The sequence below is a fragment of the Chiloscyllium punctatum genome, chromosome 4 (genome assembly GCF_047496795.1).
Source record: "Chiloscyllium punctatum isolate Juve2018m chromosome 4, sChiPun1.3, whole genome shotgun sequence".
NCBI lineage: Eukaryota > Metazoa > Chordata > Chondrichthyes > Orectolobiformes > Hemiscylliidae > Chiloscyllium > Chiloscyllium punctatum.
Genome location: NC_092742.1, coordinates 14,353,597 through 14,371,615, shown reverse-complemented (window position 1 = coordinate 14,371,615; position 18,019 = coordinate 14,353,597). Strand labels below are relative to the sequence as shown.

The 18,019-nt window shown below is 41.8% G+C and overlaps 1 protein-coding gene across 6 annotated transcripts in view; it reads right to left on the bottom strand.

Moving 5' to 3' along the window:
* Positions 1-18,019, bottom strand: part of LOC140476087 (centrosomal protein of 128 kDa-like) — a 416,326-nt gene that overhangs the window by 67,780 nt on the left and 330,527 nt on the right. For 4 of the 6 annotated variants that reach the window (XM_072568114.1, XM_072568117.1, XM_072568120.1 and 1 more), the window contains one exon: positions 10,490-10,551. In XM_072568114.1, the coding sequence (XP_072424215.1) occupies positions 10,490-10,551 (62 nt within the window). The remainder of the gene's footprint in view (positions 1-10,489; positions 10,552-18,019) is intronic. The other 2 variants (XM_072568115.1, XM_072568118.1) reach the window with 1 other exon arrangement.

Genomic DNA, 18,019 nt, shown 5'->3' with positions numbered 1-18,019 from the left:
CCTAACCTAATATAATCCCATTTGCCAGCATTTGATCCATATCCCTCCGAACCCTTCCTATTCATATACCCATCCAGATGCCTTTTCAATGTTGTAATTGTACCAGCCTCCACCACTTCCTCTGGCAGCTCATTCTATACACGCACCACCCTCTGCGTGAAAAAGTTGCCCCTTAGGTCCCTTTTAAATTTATCCCCTCTCACCCTAAACTTATGGCCTCTAGTTCTGGACTCCCCCAACCCAGGGAAAAGATCTTGTCTATTTATCTTATCCATGCTCCTTATGATTTTATAAATCTCTATAAGCTCTATAAGGGAAAACACTATTCAACCACTCTCGATAGCTCAAATCCTCTAATCCTGGCAATATCCATGTAAATATTTTTTGAACCCTTTCAGGTTTCACAATATCCTTTCGATAGGAAGGAGACCAGAATTGCACACAATATTCCAAAGCATACCAAACGCCTTCTTCACTATCCTATCTACCTGCGACGCCATTTTCAAGGAGCTATGAACCTGCACTCCAAGGTCTCTTTGTTCAGCAACACTCCCTAGGACCTTACCATTAAATGCCATCCCGTATTCCCAATTCCTCCGCCGGATCTGCTCCCAGGAGGACCAGTTCCACCACAGAACACACCAGATGGCCTCCTTCTTTAGAGACCGCAATTTCCCTTCCCACGTGGTTAAAGATGCCCTCCAATGCATCTCGTCTACATCCCGCACCTCCGCCCTCAGACCCCACCCCTCCAACCGTAACAAGGACAGAACGCCCCTGGTGCTCACCTTCCACCCTACAAACCTTCGCATAAACCAAATCATCCACCGACATTTCTAACACCTCCAAACAGACCCCACCACCAGGGATATATTTCCCTCCCCACCCCTTTCTGCCTTCCGCAAAGACTGTTCCCTCCGTGACTACCTGGTCAGGTCCACGCCTCCCTACAACCCACCCTCCCATCCTGGCACTTTCCCCTGCCACCGCAGGAACTGTAAAACCTGCGCCCACACCTCCTCCCTCATCTCTATCCAAGGCCCTAAAGGAGCCTTCCACATCCATCAACGTTTTACTTGCACATCCACTAATATCATTTATTGTATCCGTTGCTCCCGATGCGGTCTCCTCTACATTGGGGAGACTGGGCGCCTCCTAGCAGAGCGCTTTAGGGAACATCTCCGGGACACCTGCACCAATCAACCACACCGCCCCGTGGCCCAACATTTCAACTCCCCCTCCCACTCTGCCGAGGACATGGAGGTCCTGGGCCTCCTTCACCGCCGCTCCCTCAACACCAGACGCCTGGAGGAAGAACGTCTCATCTTCCGCCTCGGAATACTTCAACCCCAGGGCATCAATGTGGACTTCAACAGTTTCCTCATTTCCCCTTCCCCCACCTCACTCTAGTTCTAAACTTCCAGCTCAGTAACTGTCCCCATGACTTGTCCGGACTTGTCCTACCTGCCTATCTCCTTCTCCACCTCTACACTCAACCCTCTCCTCCCTGACCTATCACCTTCATCCCCTCCCCCACTCACCCATTGTACTCTATGCTACTTTCTCCCCAACCCCACCCTCCTCTAGCTTATCTCTCCACGCTTCAGGCTCACTGCCTTTATTCCTGATGAAGGGCTTTTGCCCGAAACGTCGATTTCGAAGTTCCTTGAATTCTGCCTGGACTGCTGTGCTCTTCCAGCACCACTAATCCAGAATCTGGTTTCCAGCATCTGCAGTCATTGTTTTAACCTTCTTCACTGTCCACTACACCTCCAATTTTGGTGTCATCTGCAAACTTACTAACTATACCTCCTATGTTCATATCCAAATCATTTATATGAATGACAAAAAGTAGAGGACCCAGCACCGATCCTTGTGGCACTCCACTGGTCACTCCAGTCTAAAAAGCAACCCTCCACCACCACCCTCTGTCTTCTACCTTTGAGCCAGTTCTGTATCCAAATGGCTAGTTCTTCCTGTATTCCATGAGATCTAACCTTGCTAATCAGTCTCCCATGAGGAACCTTGTCAAACGCCTTAGTGATCATGTCCACTGTTCTGCTCTCACCAATCCTCTTCGTTACTTTATCTAAAAATTCAACCAAGTTTCTAAGACATGATTTCCCATGCACAAAGCCACGCTTTACTGTCCCTAATCAGTCCTTGCCTTTTCAAATACATGTACATCCTGTCCCTCAGGATTCACTTCAACAACTTGCCCACCACCGATGGCAAGCTCACGGTCTATCGTTCCCTGGCTTGTCCACCTTTCTTAAATAGTGGCACTACGTTAGCCAACCTCCAGTCTTCCGGTTCCTCACCTGATTGTCAATTAAACAAATATCTCAGCAAGGGCTCAGCAATCACTTCTCTAACTTCCTACAGAGATCTTGGGTACACCTGATCAGGTCCTGGGAATTTAACCACATTTATGCATTTCAAGACATTCAGCACTTCCTCCTCTGTAATATGGACATTTTGCAAGATGCCACCATCTATTTCCCTACATCCTACATCTTCCACGTCCTTCTCCACTGTAAACACCGATACATAATATTCATTTAGTATCTGCCCCATCTCCTGTGGCTCCACACGTAGGTTGCCTTGTTGATCTTTGAGAGGCGCTATACTATCCCTAGTTACCCTTTTGTCCTTAACGTGTTTATAAAATCTCCTTGGATTTCCTTAACCCTATTTTCCAAAGCTATCTCATGTCCCCTTTTTGTCCTCCTGATTTCCCTCTTAAGTATACTCCTACTGCCTTTATACTCTTCTAAGGATTGGCTCGATCTCTGCCGTCTATGCCTGACATATGCTTCCTTCTTCTTCTTAACCAAACCCTTGATTTCTCGAGTCATCCAGCATTCCCTATACCTACCAGCCTTGCCTTTCACCCTGACAGGAATATACTATCTGTGGACTCTCGTTATCTCATTTCTGAAGGCTTCCCATTTTTCAGCTGTCCCTTTACCTACAAACTTCTGCCCCCAATCAGCTTTTGAAAGTTCTTGCCTAATACCGTCAAAATTGGCCTTTCTCCAATTTAGAACTTCAACTTTTAGATCTGGTCTATCCTTTTCCATCATTACTTTAAAACAAATAGAATTATGGTCGCTGGCCCCAAAGTGCTCCCCCACTGACACCTCAGTCACCTGCCCTGCCTTATTTCCAAATAGTAGGTCAAGCTTTGCACTGTCTCTAGTCGGTACATCCACATACTGAATCAGAAAATTGTCTTCGACACACTAACAAATTCCTCTCCATTTAAACCCTTAACACTATGGCAGTCCCAGTCGATGTTTGGAAAGTTAAAAATCCCCTACCATAACCACCCTATTATTCTTACAGCTAACTGAAATCTCCTTACAAGTTTGTTTCTCAATTTCCCGCTGACTATTAGGGGGTTTATTATACAATCCCAATAAGGTGATCATCCCTTTCTTATTTCTCAGTTCAACCCAAATAACTTCCCTGGATGTATTTCCAGGAATATCCTCCTCAAGTACAGCTGTAATGCTATCCCTTATCAAAAACACCACTACCGCTCCTCTCCTGCCCCTATTCTGTCCTTCCTGTAGCATTTGTATCCTGGAACATTAAGCTGCCAGTCCTGCCCATCCCTGAGCCATGTATATGTCATTGTTATGATATCCCAGTTCCATGTCCCTAACCATGCCCTGAGTTCATCTGCCTTCCCTGTTGGGCCTCTTGTATTGAAATAAATGCAGTTTAATTTATTAGTCCGACCTTGTTCTCTGCTTTGTTCCTGCCTGCCCTGACTATTTGACTCGCTCCTTTTCCCAACTGTACCAGTCTCAGATTGATCTCTTTCCTCGTTATTTCTCTGGCTCCCACCTATACGCTCCCCCCCGCAACCTTTCTAGTTTAAATCCTCCCAAGCAGCTCTAGCAAATTTCCCATCCAGTATATTAGTCCCCTTCCAATTCAGGTGCAATCCATCCTTCTTGTACAGGTCACTTCTACCACAGAAGAGATTCCATTGATCCAGGAATGTGAATCCTTCTCCCCTGCACCACTCCTCAGCCATGCATTCATCTACTCCATCCTCCTATTCCTACCCTCACTAGCTCATAGCACTGGGAGTAATCCAGATATTACTACGCTTGAGGAACATCTTTTAAAGTTCTTCTATCTTTCTATATTCCCCCTTCAGAATCTCATCCTTTTCCCTTCCTATGTCAGTAGTTCCAATGTATACAATGACCTCCTGCAGGTCTCTCTCCCCTTTGAGAACATTCTGCACCTTCTCTGAGATATCCCTGATCCTAGCACTGGGGAAGCAATATACCACTCTGACTTTTCTGCTGAAATGTCTGTCTGTGCGTCTAACCAGAGAGTTCCCTAACACAATCACTCGCTTGGAACCCAATGTTCCTCTCATTACATTAAAGCCAGTCTCGATACCAGAAACTTGGCTGTTTGTGCTACATTCCCCCACGAGTCCATCACTCCCTACATTTTCTAAAACGGCATATTTGTTTGAGATGGGGATAGCCATAGGAGACTCCTGCACAACCTACCTGCCCCTCTTACCTTTCCAAGAGTTAACCTATCTACCTGACTGTATATGTGGCTTTTCTCCCTTTCTATAACCGCTATCCATCACACCCCCTAGCTCTTGGTAAATTCCTTTTTGCCTCTAACTGCCACTCCAACCGATCCATGTAAACTGACATGATTCACAACAAAAGACACGTCCTGCATCAGTAACATGGAAACTCTCCCTAAACTCCCACATCCGACAGGAAGAGCACATCAATCTACTAAAAGCCATTTTTGCTCCTTCAAAGTCTACAGACCCAGAAAATAGCACCATTGACAGTTTGTTAAGATCTTTCTAAAGTGACATATGTGTACAAAGCTTTTAGATAATACACTTGTGTTCATTGGATAAAGAACAATGACAGCCTGCCGTGAATATTTCTGGGGAACAACCACCACGGTAACCAAATGCAAAGATTAAACTTATCATTTATCAAGCTTGGCTTCACTCTGTAACTTGACTTGTTAGCATTAACATTAGCAAGGATCATAACAATGCTAACTAATAACTGAAGGAACTGCCGATGCTGTTCTGAGGAAGGGTCACTGGACGTGAAATGTTAACTCTGATTTCTCTGCACAGTGCACAGATGCTGCCAGACCTGCTGAGCTTTTCCAATAGCTTCTGTTTTTCTTCATAACAATATTATATTTGCCAGGTTTCTACCCAATTAATCAAACTCTCTCTACCCACCTGCAACCTCCTTATGTCCTTTTTACAAGACACATTTCTATCCAATTTCATGCAATCTGAAAATTTAAGTACCTAGCCTTCATTCCCCTCAGTTCACTCTTTCAAGGGGTCAGTTAGCTCAGCTAGCTGGACAGCTGTGTGATTCTTCAATGCAGAGTGATACCAATAGCGCAGGATCAATTCTCATACTTGATTTCTCTACCTTGCCCCTTGACTGAGGCGTGGTGATCCTCAAGTTAAACCCATCATTCGCCATCTTTCTCTATCTCTCATGAGACACCAGCCTATGAGCCTCTGGAATTATCGCAGCCTTCATTTCACGCTTTCCGTTCATTTAAGTTTGAGGTCCAAGCAGCGATCCCTGCAGGACTCCACTCGTCAAAACCTGCCAATCAAAGACCCATTTTGGCAAGCTCTCTGATTTGTGTCAGCTGATTTTCTATCCATGCTAACACCTCTGAGGGCTGTGGAAGCTTAATCACTGAGCATGTTCAAGATAGAAATTGATAGATTTTGCCGATAATAAAGACATTTGGTGGTAGCAGGGAAAATGGGTGCAGAGGTAGACAATCAATTACAATCTGTTTGAAAGCAGAGCAAGTTTGAAGAGTCAAATAGCGTATTTCTGCCCCTATCTACTATATTCTTACATGGTATTTCCATTTACGGATTTTCAGCATTCCATTGTACTTTTCTCCTCAATTTATCCTGGGTTGTAAATTTCTGGGAACAGAATCAGCATTTCACAGTTTATCACAGTTATCTTTAATATAGTTAAACTGCTGAATTAGCACAAGTGTGGAATTCTTGAAAATATATTTCTGGACATGGTCTATTATAAAATACTGCCACATTGCAGCAGGCTCTATATTTTTCTCACTGATTTGTAGAATAAACCAGTTCAAAGTTTGTGAGAAGATTTGTAGCTCGGGTGCTCATTGTTGTAATTCTGTTCGCCGAGCTTATTAAAGTAAGCTCGGCGAACAGAACCACAACAGAATAAACCAGTGTATTTTTTCCACTTAAAAACAACATTATCTGCAGGAATTTCAATCACCTGAGAGCCCCATTACTTAATGGAATTGGATCAGAGTCCAGTAACAGTGCATTAAAGTTCAATTGAATGTTTGGGAGGAGAGAGGGTTTGAATAGAGGAAGAGTGAGAAGGGATGCAAGACACAATGCAGAAGTGGAGTGGTGGGGCAAAGTGCCTAGAGGGCAGGGAGAAGGGAAACAGAGTGACAAAGGTACATGGCTCACCATATTGTACTGCACTTTAATCTTCATTTTTAAACGTCTAGTTCAAATTCTATTTTAGTTAGGTATTTTATTGCTTAAACAAGATTTCAGCTGTAAGCTCCAACAGACACAATATTTTATTTCAGGGTTCTATTCCCTTAGCTCCTGAAAGGCATCCGCAATGCACTTTCTTTCCAATCGCAATGTTATTTTGCCTCCTTTTCTTCTCTGTTCATATTTAAATAGGCAATGTTAAAGTGGACAGGCAATCCCGAATTAATGAACATTCGACTGACACATGCTTGTACTCATAAGCAAGATCCCATAATACTATTAATTGTAAGTATCCCACATGTGGGATCTGTGTGTTTGTACTTACAAACTGATATTTTAGATTGCACTGTATTGTGTTTGGCATGCAAACAAACTGATTTACAGTCATACTCAGGAACAAATCCTGTTTGTGACCTGGAGACTACTTAAAGGGTTTTACCACACACAAAAACCAAACCATTTAGCATAATAATTGAAAAAAACATGGTCTAGGCAGCACCTCTAATTCAGTGATCTTTTTTAAATACATAAATAAGCTAAAGTAGTGAAAACTATAGTTTGTTTGAAGTTTGTCATTGGCTGTCAAATACTTTGAGACATTCTGAGTTCTTCATATTCGCAGCAAAAAAATTAAATTTAAAAAAATGGTCAAAAATGTACTGGATTGCAGTACCAGCATCCAGTGGAACTGATGAGTTTGAATATACAATGAACATCAGAAAAATATACAGACTGATCATTAATTTTCAAAACATTCTTGAAAATTAAAGAAAGCTTTCACTTGTAAAGTGCCTAAAATGTAAGGAGAGAGATATTTCTATTGATTTACACATTAAGTAATGGTTAAGGAGTTAACTGAATGAGCATGAAACAAATAATTGCTGATGCTGGAACTCGGACACAAAAATAAAAATTGCTGGAAAAACTCAGCAGGTCTGGTAGCATCTGTAGAGAGAACGCAGAGTAAACATTTCGAGTCTAGTGACCCATCTTCAGAATGCAGAGGGCTGTTGAGGCTGAGTCATTAAGTAGTTTTAAGGCTGAGATAGAAAGCATTTTAATCAGTAAAGCAATCAAGGGTATTGAGGGAAAAGGCAGGAAAGCGAAGCTGAGGACTATCAGATCAGCCATAGTCTCACTGAATGGTGGAACAGACTTAACGGGCTGAATGAAGTGGGAGAAAGTGAGGTCTGCAGATGCTGGAGATCAGAGTTGAGAGTGTAGTGCTGGAAAAGCACAGCAGATCAGGCAGCAATGGGCTGAATGGCTACTTCTGCTCCTGCACTTTGTGGTCATATAGTCATTTGAACCATAATATCAGAATCAGAATTGGCTTTATTATCACATGCACCCAATTGAGTGCAGTGAAAAGTTTGTAATGGCACCGTCTTAGGTACAAGATACCTCAGTGTTTGGTACAGAATCAAAAGAGGAATAAATAGTCCAGCATTGGAATACAAGGTTTTCAAAAAGTCTTGAATTACTCAAAAAGCCAAGTATAAGAATAAAACGTTTTTTCAGAAAGTACTCAAATTACAGAGCTTTTCACCAAGTCCATGCCAGCAGCAAGATCCCCCCTCATCCTTCTAAACTCCATCCAGTATAGACCGAGCATCCTCAAATGTTCCTCACATGTTAAGCTTTTCATTTCTGGGACCATTCTTGTGAACTTCTTCTGAACACGCTCCACGGCCAGTACATCCTTCCTGAGATATGGGGCCCAAACCTGTGCACAATATTCCAAATCTGGTCTGACCAGAACCTTATAGAGCCTCAGAAGTACATCCTTGCTTTTATATTCAAGTCCTCTCAAAATAAATACCATCATTGCATCTGCCTTCCTAACTACTGATTCAATCTGCAAGTTTACCTTGAGGGAATCCTGAACTGGAACTCCCAAGTCTCTTTGCACTTCAAACTTCTGAATATTCTCCCCAGTTAGAAAATAGTCCGTGCCTATATTCTTCCTACCAAAGTGTATGACCTCACACTTTCCCACAATGTACTCCATCTGGCACTTTCTTGCCCATTCTCCTAACCTGTCCAAATCCTTCTGCAGCCTCCCCACCTCCTCAATGCTACCTGTCCCTCAACCTGTCTTTGTATGATTTGCAAACTTAGCCAGACTGCCCTCAGTTCCTCCATTTAGATCGTTAATGTATAAAGTGAAAAGCTGTGGCCCCTACACTGAGCCCTGCGGAACACCACTTGTCACCGGCTGCCATTCTGAGGAGGGCCCTTTTATCCCCACTCTCTGCTTTCTGCCAGACAGGGGACAGCCAAACGTCAATCCATGCTAGCACCTTGCCTCTGACACCATGGGCCCTTATCTTACCCAATAGCTTTCTGTGTGGCACCTTGTCAAAGGCCTTCTTGAAGTCCGGGTAGATAACATCCATTGGCTTTCCTTGGTCGAACCTGCTTGTTACTTCCTCAAAGAATTCAAGCAGATTTGTCAGGCATGACCGCTCCTTGATTAAACCATGCTGATTTTACCTTATTTTACCATACACTTTCAAATGTTCAGAAATCTCAACCTTCACAACGGATGCCAGGATCTTACACATAACCAAGGTTAGGCTAAGCAATCAGTAATTTTCTGTCTTTTGCCGTACTCCTTTTCTAAACAGAGATGTCACATTAGTGATTTTCCAGTCTTCTGGGACCCTCCCTTAGAAGTCTGAGATGTAGTCCATCTCGTCCATATGATTTATCCACCAACAGGCCATTGAGCATTTCTAGTACCTTCTCCTTGGTGATGGCCACCATACTCAGCTCTAGCCCCTGACTCTTGAATTTTTGGGATGTTACTCGTGTTTTCCACTGTGAAGACGAACACAAAGTAATTATTCAGTTCCACAGCCATTTCCTTGTTCCCCACTACTATCTCCAGCATCATTTTCCAGCTACCCAATGTCCACTTTTGCCTCACTTTTGCCCTTTATATATCTAAAGAAAATCTTACAGTCTTCCTTTATATTACTGGCTAGCTTACTCACTTACTTATATTTAATCTTCTCCCTTTGCGGTTCCTCAATTCGATCCACACAGATCCTAACCATCTGACCTTACTTTATTTCTTACTACTGATTTAATTTCATTTCTTACTAATAAGGCAATCCTACCCCCTCTGCACATCTAACTATCTTTTTGATTTTGATCTAGCAACAATAGAGGAACTGCAACATGTTGCCAAGGCAGGATTGAGATCGACTTGAAGGGAAACTTACAAGTCAATGATGTTGTCATGTGCCTGTTTTTCTACATAGTAGAGATTGTGGGTTTAGGAATTGCTACTGAAGCAGCCCTGGAAAGTTACTGCGGTTCAAGGTTACTGTTAATGTACCTTTTCAAGTGTAATGTTTTGTCTTGGATCATGTAAGTTTTCAGTGTCTTTCAAACTGCTTAGGCCACAGTTCGGTACATACGAAAGGTTATATGAATAAGGAATAAAACATTTGCAATACTATCTATTTTTATGAAACAATCACTGTTGCCTTCAAACAACCAGAGAGCATGCTGAGAAAGACAGCAGGTCTGGGAACAACTTCGGAAAGGGAAAAACAGAGTGAATGTTTTGACAAGGTATGAGTTATGTAGAAGAAGAAGTGTTCTTGACCTGCTGAGTTTCTCCAGCATTCTCTGTGTTTGTTTCAGATTTCCAGCATCCGTGGTATTTTGCTTTCACTATTGGCTTCAAGATGTTTTACCCGCTACGCACCCCTCTGATGACAGTAAGAGGAATGAGAGCAAAACACAGTGTAACTGGTCCATACAGTTGCTGTAATATTGATTTGGACAATGAAAAGAAGCTCTATGTCACTGCAACATCTTCAACAGACATACATAGTATCATCCCCATGCACTTTCTCAGTTCCACAAATGTGGCTGCCTGCTCCTTACGAGCTTTTACGCTACACGAGAAAAAGTTATACTCACGTCATATCGTACCTGCAATGCTCTCATCTCTTCATCCTTCTGACACATCTTTTGCAGTAACTCTATTGAAGGACAATACATAAACCAATATTAATTTAGGAAATCAAGGACTTTTTTTTATTATCACTTAGAATCATTCTTCATACTACTAGGATAAATTTGAGCTTATCCTAGATGACACTCAGGGCTGACTGGAAAGGTGGAGAAAGTGAGGACTGCAGATACTGGAGATCAGAGTCGAAAAGTGTGGTGCTGGAAAAGCACAGCAGGTCAGGTAGCATCCAAGCTGCAGGAGAATTGACGCTTTGGGCATAAGCCCTTCATCATCTCCTGCTCCTCAGATGCTGCCTGACCTGCTGTGATCTTCCAGCACCACACTAATTGGACAGGTTCCGACCTTACTCCAATTCTAGTCCCTTGCACATCCACAATTTCAATCGTTCCACCATTGATGGCTGCATCTCGATCCTAACCACTGGTATTTGCAAAACCTTTGCATCTCTCTTACTCATCCTCCTCCCGTTCGAGACTCCTTAAAACCCAGTTCAGTCACAAAACCTTAGGTCACCCATCCTACATTACTCATGAAAAATGGGATCAGAACACAGTTGAAAAGTATTTGTTCTCTCCTTTCAGACTTTAACAAGTATCAGGCTGCTGTCTTGGGAGGAATTTTTTTTTGCCATGTAGATTCATAAAGGTTAAAGAAATCACACAGGTCACAAAATTGCTTCTCACTCAAATTTCCAATATGATCTTAAGCCCATCAGATCTCCCCAATACCATGATGCAGTGTTCTAATTAGACACTACTGCATTCTTTAAACATCAAACCCCTCACAAAGCTTGAACATATATAACCTATATCTAATAGCATATTGCCTCACCTTTCCTTTCTTTTGTTACTATTTTTAGTTCTCCAACCTTCTTACAGCTATTTATATTGAGAGCTAGTACAATATGCTGCAAATCACCAGCCCAAACTGAAGCAATTGAAACTAATTTCTCTCTTGGCTATAATGCTCTGGTAAAAACATTATTTATTTCTCCACTCTGCTGGCACTCTGCCTCTATTCCTGATGAAGGGCTTTTGCCTGAAACGTCGATTTTCCTGCTTCTCGGATGCTGTCTGACCTGCCGTGCTTTACCAACACCACTCTAATCTAGATTATAATGCTCTGGTAGTCACTGAGTTTGGCAAGTGTGGCCACAATTAGTGAAGATTGGGGACAATATTTCATCCTCACTAACACTCAACACTGGAGCCCCCCCAGGGGTGTGTACTCAACCCACAACTGGACTCACTGTATATCCATGACAAGTTCGCTGATGACACCACCATAGGTCGAATCTCAGATGGCGACTAAAGACAGGAGGTGGAAGATCTGGAAAAATGGTGCACCGAGAACAACCTAACTCTCAATGTCGGCAAAACTAAGGAACTCATTACTGCCTTTCGGCGGGATGTTACTCATGCCCCTTCTACATATTAACAGCACAGTGGTGGAACGAGTGGAGAGTGTCAAGCTCCTGGGAGTGGTCATCTACAACAAGCTTTCTTGGACTCTTCATGTGGAGGCACTGGTTACAAAGGCCCAACAACGTCTCTTCCTCAGACAGCTGAGGAAATTTGGCATGACGGTGAATACCCTTGGCAACTTTTATAGGCGCATCATCAAGAGCATTCTGTCTGGATGTATCACCACCTGGTATGGCAACTGTCGCATTCAAAATAGTTACAGAGAGTGGTGAACTTGGCCCGGACAATTACAAAGGCCAACCTCCCATCTATAGAATCCATCTACCCAGGCCCGCTGTCAAGGAAAGGCCTCCAGCATTCTCAAAGATCCATCCCACCCTGGCGATGTTTTTCTGCAACCTCCACCATCGGGGGAAGAAGGTACAGAAACATGAACACACGCACCAGCTGGTTTCGAAACAGTTTCTACCCTACTGTTGTTAGAATACTGAATGAACTCATAATATTTGCCTGTACCTGTGGTTTGGTTTTTGCTGCTGTACATGTGACAATAAATTCAACTCAATTCAATTCAATTCCACTCCGTTTATCAAAATTCAGGAGTACAAAACTGGCCCTAACTGATACCATTTTGGCAATTTTACCTTCGGAGGATGGCTAAATGATAATAAATAGGAAGATCAAAGGACTGTGTAGATGGTTTGAGGTAGCACTATGCTAGTTACAACATGAGACTGTAGCGCCATTGGACAAGAAAATGGCTTTTCTAGTGTTGCTTTAACTCCACTTTCCTGCCAGCTCCCCCAAAATCATCAACTCACCTGTGATCAAAAAATCTGTCTATCTCAGCCTTGAACATATTCATTGTCTCAGCCTCCAGAGCTCGTTTGAGGAGCGAATTCGAAGGACTAATCACCGAGAAAAGAATAACCTCCTCATTTCTTTCTTACATGGGTGGCCCATTAATTTGAAACTGTGATTTCTCATTCTAGACTCTCCCATGAGAGGGGACATCCTCTCAGCACGAAGCTCTCTCAGAAATATTACAGGCTTCAATAAGGTTGCTTTTCACTCTTTGAAACTCCAGTGAGTACAGGCCCAGTCTGCTCAATGTTTGCATTTACGACAAACCCCTAATCCTGGAATCAACCCATGGAACTTTCTCTGAACTGCTTCCAATCGGGAAAAGTGAAGGAACTTTTATTTACATAGCAGGTTATCATTTCCATGGGACACTCCGAAGTGCTGCACAGCTAATAAATTACCTTTGAACAGCAGTCTATGTTTATACAGGCAAGTACGGCAGCCAGGAGTAAAACAACGAATGAGCAATTAATCTGTTTTTAATGCTGTAGGTTGAAAGGCATATGTTGGACAGGGCTCTGGGAAAACTGTGAATTGTGTTTTGGGAGCTTTTGCAAACAAGAATCCAGTTTAAAGCCTTATGCAAAAAGATGACACCTTAGACAATGCAGTATTGAAAAGTTACACATACATTCACAGATTCACGCATATCCAAGCTCACATATATTGATTTAAAGCTGGCATAGTGCCACCGGCTCCTGATATGCCAGTCCTTCTACAGTCAACAATACCCAAATAAACTACCAGTACTGAGACTACAACCATGGGAGATCTTGCCGTCTCTTTGCTGTCATCCTTTGCAAATGCATCCTCTCAACACCAAGCTCTCACAGAAATATTACAGGCTTCAATAAGGTTGCTTTTCACTCTTTGAAACTCAAATGAGTACAGGCCCAGTCTGCTCAATCTTTACACTTACGACAAACCCCTAATCCTGAAATCAACCCATGGAACCTTCTCTGAACTGCTTCCAATCGGGAAAGTGAAGGAACTTTCCAGGAAGACCAGCAAGCACAGTTCATGTAAAGACCTCATGTATACATTTTTCTATACTTCTTCATTGTAAAATTTTTTAATTAGCTGAAATGTAAAAAGGACTTTAAAAAAAACACAACAATTTTTAATGTATTACAGCACATTTTAAAAGCAAGCCACTTAACACTCATTATAAGTGCTGTTTACACAGCTGCTGGTTCATGCAATGATGGACAGTCTGCAGATAAGCTAGAGCCAAGGTCTAAGTATAACTGGAGATCCAGCCAGAAACAAGAAGCTGACTGGTAACTGATCACTAGTCCACAGACCAATGACAAAAGCCTCTGCCTCCCAACTACATAATTGCCTCTCAGGTCGTTGAAAAGCTTGGAGCTGTGAATGAGATAGTGAGAATCAATCAGGTGTCTGCAACTTCAGTCAGTGTCTCTGTTCTCTGCAGAAAAAACAACACTAAATCTGAAGAAAACCAGTCTATTTTGCCTTCAGCAGGTTATGTAAGCTGTGATGTTTAATAAGTTAGAGACCTTTATAAGGTGTGAACCAGTCACCATGTGCCTCCTGCAAACAAGACTAAGTACTGGAGACAAAAATTGAGAAGCAGCATTCTGGCAAGTTCAATAATTTTCTCAGCAAACCTTGCAAACAGTGACCATTAAACTGCTTTCCCAGTCTTTCTGTCCATCCACACATCCATTATTTTGTGCAAAAGTAGAGATTGCTGGAAAAGTTCAACAGGTCTGGCAGCATTTGTGGAGAGAAATCAGAGTTAGCGTTTTGGGTCAAGTGACCTTTAGAACAATTCTAAAGTCCTTTTATTTGTAATAAATAGTGATTCCTGTTAAATACTATTACCAGTCCACGCACTCTGTCAACCTGGGCCTGAAAGATACTAAATTGGGAAATTCTGCACACGTTTTGAAATCTTTAACTTTTGCTGATGACTTTGCAAATTGACAAGGTGTCATACAATCATAGAGGACGACATAAAAGAAAATGGCCTTTTGACCTATTGATTCTGTGCCGGTCAAAAACTACCACCTAACTATACAAATTTCATGTTCTAGCAGTCAGCCTAGAGTCATGTATGCCTTGGCATTGTAAGAGTATATCTAAATTCTTCTTAATCTTTATCTCTGATGTCTGCAGAAAAAGACATTTAAGCTTGAAGAAAACCAGTTTATTTTTCCTTCAGCAGTTTATGTAAGATGACTTTGGGAATAATGGGGTTTGACTTCAAGTGTGCTATCACTGTGGGATGGAACAATCAATAGAAAAGCGACTACAGGCACTCAGGTCAGCCGTGCATCCATTGGCAGCATTCGCCTTTGGTTCAGAAGACTCCGAGTTTTATTTGCACTACAGAAATTTAAGCATAAAAATCTAGGCTGACATTTCAGTTGAGTTCTGAGACATGCTGCACAGACAGTGTGCGATATTTTGATGAGACACTAAAATGAGACCACGTCTGCACTCTTAAGTTAGATGTAAAAGAACTCTATTCTCTCATGGGATGTGAGCATCACTGGCAAGGTCAGTGTTATTCCCCTCTCTGATTAACCTTGAACTGAGAGGCTTGCTAGGCCATTTCAAAGGGCAGTTAAGAAACAACTACATCGCTGTGGGACTAGAGTTACATGTCGGATGCAGTAAGGATGCAGTACAGTTTCAAAGAAAACCAGGGGAGTCCTTGCTGATGTCCTGATCGATCTTTATGTTTCAATTAACATTAATAAAAGATAATGATCTGATTGTTATCGCATTGCTTTTTAATGGGAGTTGTTCTGTGCCTGTTTTGTTTCCTATGTTGTGATAGTGACTACAAGTTCTTCAGTGGCTAGAGGGAACTTTGGGTCATCCCAAGACATGATGATGCTGAAATGCAAGACATGTTCTTATTAAGTTCATGCAATTACTTTTATGTGCTCAACTTGTCAACATATACCCAACACACTCCCAGCTCCTCCAGTAACCTTGTAAATATATGTTATCCAAGTCACGTAGGATTAAATACTATGCGGAATTGACAGCAAAGAAAATTTGAGCCATTCCACTGTACTTCATCTCATCTTATCTACACACTGTTTTATTCCCTTCCGTACGTACTTGGCTAATTGCTCAATAAGTTTATTTATGCTATGCACATCAACCAGTCCATGTAGGAGTGAGGTCAACATTCTAACCACTCTCTGAGCAAAGAATTTTTGCATGAATTCCTTCTTGGAATTATTGGTAACTATTTGGTATGGCTACTAATTTTGGACTCACTCACAAATGAAAACATCTTCTCTACTTCTACCCTATTATCCCCTACCTAATTTTGAAGGTCTCTGTTAAGTTGACTCACAGCCCACAAAGGCTTCTCTTTTCTAAGAGGAAAGAAAAAGTCTCATCCTGCTCTGCCTTTCGCAATAGCTTTAACCTCTCAATTCTTGTATCATCATTTAAAATTCATTACAGAGCTTAATTCAAATCTGAAAATCCAGTTTTGCCTAAAATCCCATTACCACATGCACCCACTTTGATAAGGGTTTTTTAAAAAAAAATCCATTGATTGTCATCCTGTGTAGGTTACATTTACAGCTGACTGAACAAGCTAATCTCCCAGCAGTGCCTTGTGCACTATTTCAATTTCAAATCTCTCAGTTCTTCCTCGAATCCACTCGGTTATCCTGATCTGAGCAATCAAAGTTATCCACTAGCTGGTATTTTTAGCATAACTCAAAAATCATTGCTTTGGTCTATAAAACCCCATCTTTATACGTACCTTGGGCCCATCACTGCTAACCAAACACATTTAAATTCCTTACAGATGAATATCTTTCCATTATTATGGGCCATGCTACATTTGTCACATAGCCGATATCAACGAGTGCTTTTCAAGTTGTAATAGCCATCTCAAATTTAAAAGTCAGTAGAATTTTGCAGCATGCTCAGATAGTTGCTCCAACATAGTGTTTAGTGTTCAAGGCTGGTGCTGATAGACCACCAAGTGTGAACGATTCAGTATGTACAATCACAGAATCTGCAAGTTCCCTTTGGGAATGCTCGAAGTTGGTCCAATGCTCAGTGTTAACACTGGGATGTGCAACGCTAGTTTCATACTTATTTTTCCTAAGGACCTGTATGGTCAGTGCATAATGCAGAGAAAAAAAACTTGCATTTTTCTAGCATTTGAGCACTTTGATACCAAGTGATTCCCATACAATCATTTGATTTGTAAAGGTGCTTTTTGGTGGTAAATGAGACAGCCATGGTATACACAGCAAGGTCCCACAAACTGCAATGGTCAGTTAATCTGTTTTGTTTCAAGGGGAATGTTGGTCAAGGCACTTGCAGATGCTTCTACTCTTTTCTAACAGTACCATAGACTTTTAACAGACAGATAGGTCAGTTTAATATCCCATGCTAAAGGAAAATATCCCTGACAATACGGCATCAAAGTGGTGGGCCAGATTACTTCCTCAGATAGAATTTGAACCCATAAGCATCAGTCTTAGAGGGATCAATAATATGAACCAAACCAAACATTCTGCATAACATTTGAAAAGAGAATTCGGGTCGAAAGACCATTCTTTCACTTTCAGTACTTCTGCTTTCCATTCTACCCAGCTCTAAGTTCTCAGCCTAGCTATATAAGAATGGATTGCATTCTGAGCCAAGGCTAACACCTCAATAAAGTCCAACTTAGGCTCTCTTCTCATAACGAACCTTTGATGAGATCAGAGAAGATCCAAAACCCAGAACAAGAAAGTTAAGCAGAAATCTTTCCAGTGTGGTTGAATCAGTACAAACCAAATGAATTTGTCACTGGAGAGAACCAGCATGCAGAGTCTTTGTATTTAAGTAATCTGATGTAAAAGCAGAAAATGCTGCAATCTCTGAGTGGGGAAGGAAGTAACTGCAGAGACGGAGACACTTCAAGTCAATGACCTTGCATCACAAGACTTTTGCAAAGTGTTCCCGGAATTTTAATTTTCCTTTCAGATTTTCAGCATTCTCTGTACTTTGTTCATTATTTGTTAAAGTATCCTTCTGGCGCAGCAAGACAAAATTAGAAACTGCAGAAACTGGCCAATGTTGGCAAACTTCAACAGAGTGAGTAGGACTGATGAGGCAAGAAGGTTTTCATTTGTAATTTGATAGAATAATAAACCTATTTTTACAGATTTTAATGATACTTCAGTTAAAAAA